Here is a 6,000-nt window from a genome sequence, read left to right as displayed (position 1 = left end):
ACACTGCAACTGCCTCCGCAACACAATGCTGCAAGGCAAATGCAGTGTTCCATTGGAAATGAATGTACTTCTGGTGTACCAAAATGCAATAACAGTCAGTATGATCGAAGCATAAATGTTTTCATATTTTATTTATGTTTGTTGAATCGTGTTTAATATGCCAGAACAGTAAATGTAAGCAGCTGATCAGAGCAATAAAGGAACGGATGCAAAGAAGGAACAGAGGCGAGGAAAGGAATCGACTTCACACTAGTGGGATGTGTCCTGAGTGGTAGCCTACCTAATAACTGTGAGCACCTGTTTGATGAACCACGTGGTTTGCGGCTGAGTTGTTTGAAGTGCATAAAATTGGAATCCAATCCGGTTTTAAAGGTGAGAAAATAGGCGTTCTGTTTTTAAGTTAATTTAAGATTTATCGTTAGAAAATGGCACCTAAAAAAACGGTAACCTCCGAAGAAGGAATCGCATCTTCTGAATCACCCAATAAAGATGAGAAAGTGTCGGGAAAAGCTAAATCCGGTTTGTAACCATGTGTTGTTTTGGCAAATAAGGGTATCCTAATATTACTGATATTTTGTTAGTTTACGGTTATAAATTGTTATTTTTCATTTTGTTAAGAGTCCAGCAAAACACCTGATGTGGCAAGGAAAACCCACCTTCATCCACCAACGATGATAATGGTCAAAGAAGCGCTGAAGGAATTGGACTCTCGAAAGGGTGTTTCCTCACAGGCCATTCGTAGTTACATAACAGAGAAATATCCATCTTTGGACCAGGTGAGGTTGAAGTACATGATGCGCAAGGCCCTGAACAAAGGAATCGAGAGCGGGGTATTAGCGAGGCCACCTAACTCCACTGCAAGCGGCGCACAGGGGAGGTTTCGGGTAAGTGACCCATAACTATATATATTTTTTTGTTAGGATAATTAACTAGGACTACAGATGTCAACCAATTAAATATTTTCCTGTGTGGTAGCGTACCTGCCAAATGTGCCTATTGGATTTGGTACAACCTTTTGAATGCACATTTGAGCATCAGTGTTTATTATACAAGTTGTTACATCAAAACATTGCGTTGAATATGGGTTTGCTGTTTCTAAAATGTAGTGCGTCGTCACCCTCCCTTTCCAGCTTGCAGTCAGGGGTAAATTGAAGGAGCCCAAGCTTAAGGCCACTGAGAACACTGATCCCAATGTGGCGAAGGCCTCCAAGGCTGGAGCCAAGAAGACCAAGGAGAAGGAAGCAGGTAAACTGAATCTATTGTGATCATCAGTCCTTGGGGTTATGTCTAAACCCATCTGCCCAATTGGTTGGGATAATTGTTGCTTATTGAGCAACACATTGCAATGGAGGGCTGGGAATTGCCAGGGACCTTGTGAGGAGTTATCACATATTTGGGTGCTGATGTTCCAAACCCAGATAACGAGCCGACGTATGAAATTGCATGGGGAATGTGTCGTTTGGAGCACGTTTGCACATTGGGAAGATGTCGGTGAGACATCAGAATAGAATGTTTGTCTAACTGATGTATAAACAATGTAGAGTGAAGAATTTAGGCATTTTAATTCATCTGCAGGACTTTGGGCAGATGTATTTGTGCTATCTGGGAGCATATTGCTCACTAATGTCTGCTGTAGAGCATGAGAAATTAGTTTTAATCACATTTACATTTAAGTCATTTAGCAGACGCTCTTATCCAGAGCGACTTAATCAGCCATGGAAATGTGCTGAAACCTATTGGTTCACTAATTAAACAGATGGCGCACAAGCTATAGGATGAACAATGCGCTACCTAGAGAAAAGAATTGCTACTTCGAGTCTAGGTATTGGTATAATATCGCAGTAACATTTCTTTGTCAGAACAATGCTCATTCATGACTTTTATTTGTATCTCACTTCTCCTTTTTGTGGTGTCCATGATTGCATGTCACTCCATTTACATCACTAGTTTCTGAGAGAAGAACTACAGCCAAAAAGGAGAAGACTTCAGAGGCAAGCTTTTTTTTCTTCATATGACTATTGGCATAGTTCAAGTGGTTTTGGTGGGTAAGCAGTTTATGTACCTTGGTCATAATGGGTACTGTTCCGTTTGGGCTTTATCATGGCAAAATGTTAGCTGTAATCAATGGGTGATTGTATGGCAAATCTGACAGTCAATTTCATGTTCAAGGATGCAAAACCCAAGAAGGCTCCTGGTGGCTCCAAGGTGGCCCCTACGAAGAAGCCCAAGGCGACGAGGCCTGCAGTGGAAGGAGGGGCTGAGGACCAGCCCAAAGTACTGAAGACTACCAAAGCAGCCAAGAAGGGCGAGGGGGCAGCCAAGAAGGGCGAGGGGGCAGCCAAGAAGGGCGAGGGGGCAGCCAAGAAGGGCGAGGGGGCAGCCAAGAAGGGCGAGGGGGCAGCCAAGAAGGGCGAGGGGGCAGCCAAGAAGGGCGAGGGGGCAGCCAAGAAGGGCGAGGGTGCTCCTGCTGCTAGAACCACAGGGAAACGAGGCAAGAATGGAGCAACTGAGTGACTGATCTCCATTCGTCCAAATGTGGGTTTTAAAGATTCAGTATGTTTTTGAATAAAGCTTATTTTTTTGAAGTTGTTGCGGTATCCTTTAGTGTAGACCTGCATACTAAACTCAGCAACAAAAATGTCCTCTCACTGTCAAGTGTTTGTTTTCAGGAAACTTAACATGTGTATATATTTACACGTGGTCTGCCACTGCGAGGACGATCAGCTGTCCGACCTGTAGCGCTGTCTTAGGCGTCTCACAGTACAGACATTGCAATTTATTGCCCTGGCCACATCTGCAGTCCTCAATCCTCCTTGCACCATGCCTAAGGCACATTCATGCAGATGAGCAGGGACCCTAGGCATCTTTTTCTTTCAGTCTGTCGAAAGGCCTCTTTTTTTTTTTTTTTTTTTGTCAAGTTTTCATAATTGTGACCTTAATTGCCTACCCTCTGTAAGCTGTTCGTGTCTTAATGACAATTCCACGGTCATGGGAAAGTGTTTAAACCCTTTACAAATGATCTGTGACGGTATTTGGATTTTTATGAATTCTTAGAAAGACAGGGTACTGAAAAAGGAACGTTTCTTTTTTGGCTGAGTTTTACCTGAGCAAAAAAACATTTATGGATTTTAGTGTCCCCTGGGAAATTCAAATCTACCAACGATTGTTGTACCTGATAATTCAACTTTGACCTGAAACAATGATACAAGGCAACGGTGTGCCATATGAACACCTCTGAGCGGCAGGGTAGGCTGGAGTGTTTGTATTAATGTATCCCCCCTGTGATAATTCATTGCACCCACCTGGTGTCCCAGGTCTAAATCTGTCCTTATAGGGCACGGGGGCCCATTTTTTTTGTTTTGTTAAAAATGCACTGATACAAGTTTGACTCAAACTGTAAATGCTTGTGGCAGGTGAAACTCTTGGGGGCTGGAGAAATTAACCACTCAAATTGACTGAGGCTGTAGTTCTACATTTCCAAAGATTGGAGTAAAACAAGCTTTCGGGTAGGCATTGTAAATAGCCTTAACTGAGTTACATTGGTGTACAGTAGTTGAAATAAGGTGATGGGGCATTTAAGTTCTTCATGAGTCCAAAATTGGTATAGCCATTTAGACCTGTTCAGCAGAGGTAGCCTCTTCTGCCAGGTGAATTGCATTACTAGTACATCCTGTTAAACATTTGATGCCAAAGTGGGTTCTCCCAGCCTTGGATTACCACTGCACTATCCATAATCTGAGTGGTTATACAAGGTTGGTGTTCGCTCTAGTCAGGATTAACGATACATTTGCCATGGGTCATAAGTGAAAATACACCTCTTCTCCACAAGGGTGTGCAAGGACACATTGAGCTTAAACTGATCATACCAAATGTTCTGTGGGGTACTCCAACCATAGCCTTACCCATTGAGCACCTCGACAGCTCAATCATTTCCAATAGAATGCTGCATTTGCATTGCATTTATAAAAAAGTATGCATTAAATGGTAGGTGAATGTTGCACATCCAGATGCTGTGTATCATTTTGGGCAGTGACACTAGGTGTGATCAAGGCGTTGGGGTGCTGCTGGTTCTTTTCTCCCTGGAAGTTTGATCAAATTCTCAAGTCAGCCAGGAGATCTATAACACAGTGCTATACAGACGTCATTTCCGGTCACAACTTGCAGGCTTGTTTTCGAGTTGCTGTGCGTTTTGTTGCCAACCTATTTTGCTACCTGACAACTTTACGGTTTTCACTTTTTAATTACCGTTCATATATTTATTTTTTCCTCAACTTTTTCACTCCGGACGCTTTATCTGGACACGATTCGTCAGGACCTCCAACAGCCGAAGCTAAGTAGTAACATTAACATGATGCCTTCTAATTGCAGCCGCTGTGCTCGCCTTACGGTGAGGATAGCTGTGCTGCAAGCCCAGCTTCAGACGCAATCGTTAGGCAAGGGTAATTTCAGTGTAGGAAAGGATGAAACAGCGTCTGTGCCACCAGTAAGTACAGATAGTAGTATAAATCCCCTGGCACAGTCCCCGCAGCCGGACAACTTTCTCACGGTTTCTGGAAGGAAATGCTGTAGGAACGCTCAACCGGTGTCGCTCATTCAGCCGACAGAAACTTTCAACCGGCTTTCCCCATTAAGCAGCGGGTCGGTGTCAGAGACCGAGTCTTCTCTGGTCTCTACTCCTCCCGTTACGGGGTCTGAGACGCCGAAGCTTCCCACCATTAGCTCTGACAAATTGAAAACTCTAGTCATTGGCGACTCCATTACCCGCAGTATTAGACTTAAAGCGAATCATCCAGCGATCATACACTGTTTACCCGGTTGGCAGGGCTACCGACGTTAAGGCTAATCTGAAGATGGTGCTGGCTAAAGCTAAAACTGGCGAGTATAGAGATATTGTTATCCACGTCGGCACCAACGATGTTAGGATGAAACAATCAGAGATCACCAAGCGCAACATAGCTTCTGCGTGCATATCAGCTAGAAAGATGTCGGCATCGAGTAATTGTCTCTGGCCCCCTCCCAGTTAGGGGGAGTGATGAGCTCTACAGCAGAGTCTCACAACTCAATCGCTGGTTGAAAACTGTTTTCTGCCCCTCCCAAAAGATAGAATTTGTAGATAATTGGCCCTCTTTCTGGGACTCACCCATAAACAGGACCAAGCCTGACCTGCTGAGGAGTGACGGACTCCATCCTAGCTGGAGGGGTGCTCTCATCTTATCTACCAACATAGACAGGGCTCTAACTAATCTAGCTCCACAATGAAATAGGGTGCAGGCCAGGCAGCAGGCTGTTAGCCAGCCTGCCAGCATAGTGGAGTCTGCCACTAGCATAGTCAGTGTAGTCAGCTCAGCTATCACCATTGAGACCGTGTCTGTGCTTCGACCTAGGTTGGGAAAAACTAAACATGGCGGTGTTCGCCTTAGCAATCTCACTAGGATAAGACCACCTCCATTCCTGTCATTACTGAAAGAGATCATGATACCTCACATCTCAAAATAGGGCTACTTAATGTTTAGATCCCTTACTTCAAAGGCAATTATAGTCAATGAACTAATCACTGATCATAATCTTGATGTGATTGGCCTGACTGAAACATTGCTTAAGCCTGATGAATTTACTGTGTTAAATGAGGCCTCACCTCCTGGCTACACTAGTGACCATATCCCCCGTGCATCCCGCAAAGGCGGAGGTGTTGCTAACATTTACGATAGCAAATTTCAATTTACAAAAAAAAAATACGTTTTTGTCTTTTGAGCTTCTAGTCATGAAATCTATGCAGCCTACTCAATCACTTTTTATAGCTACTGTTTACAGGCCTCCTGGGCCATATACAGCGTTTCTCACTGAGTTCCCTGAATTCCTATCGGACCTTGTAGTCATAGCAGATAATATTCTAATCTTTGGTGACTTTAATATTCACATGGAAAAGTCCACAGACTCACTCCAAAAGGCTTTCGGAGCCATCATCGACTCAGTGGGTTTTGTCCAACATGTCTCTGGACC

At 44.0% G+C, this 6,000-nt stretch overlaps 1 protein-coding gene across 1 annotated transcript; it reads left to right on the top strand.

The window, feature by feature from the left end:
- Positions 1–211: 211 nt before the first annotated feature.
- Positions 212–2,585, top strand: LOC115131679 (protein B4). Its single transcript, XM_029663591.2, has 5 exons — positions 212–519; positions 619–884; positions 1,131–1,245; positions 1,948–1,991; positions 2,170–2,585. The coding sequence occupies exons 1-5, from the start codon at positions 426–428 to the stop codon at positions 2,512–2,514; spliced, it is 864 nt and encodes a 287-aa protein (XP_029519451.2). The 5' UTR covers positions 212–425; the 3' UTR covers positions 2,515–2,585.
- The last annotated feature ends 3,415 nt before the right edge of the window (positions 2,586–6,000 follow it).

The sequence above is a fragment of the Oncorhynchus nerka genome, linkage group LG2 (genome assembly GCF_034236695.1).
Source record: "Oncorhynchus nerka isolate Pitt River linkage group LG2, Oner_Uvic_2.0, whole genome shotgun sequence".
Classification (NCBI taxonomy): Eukaryota; Metazoa; Chordata; class Actinopteri; order Salmoniformes; family Salmonidae; genus Oncorhynchus; species Oncorhynchus nerka.
This window is presented reverse-complemented; position numbering and strand designations above follow the sequence as displayed.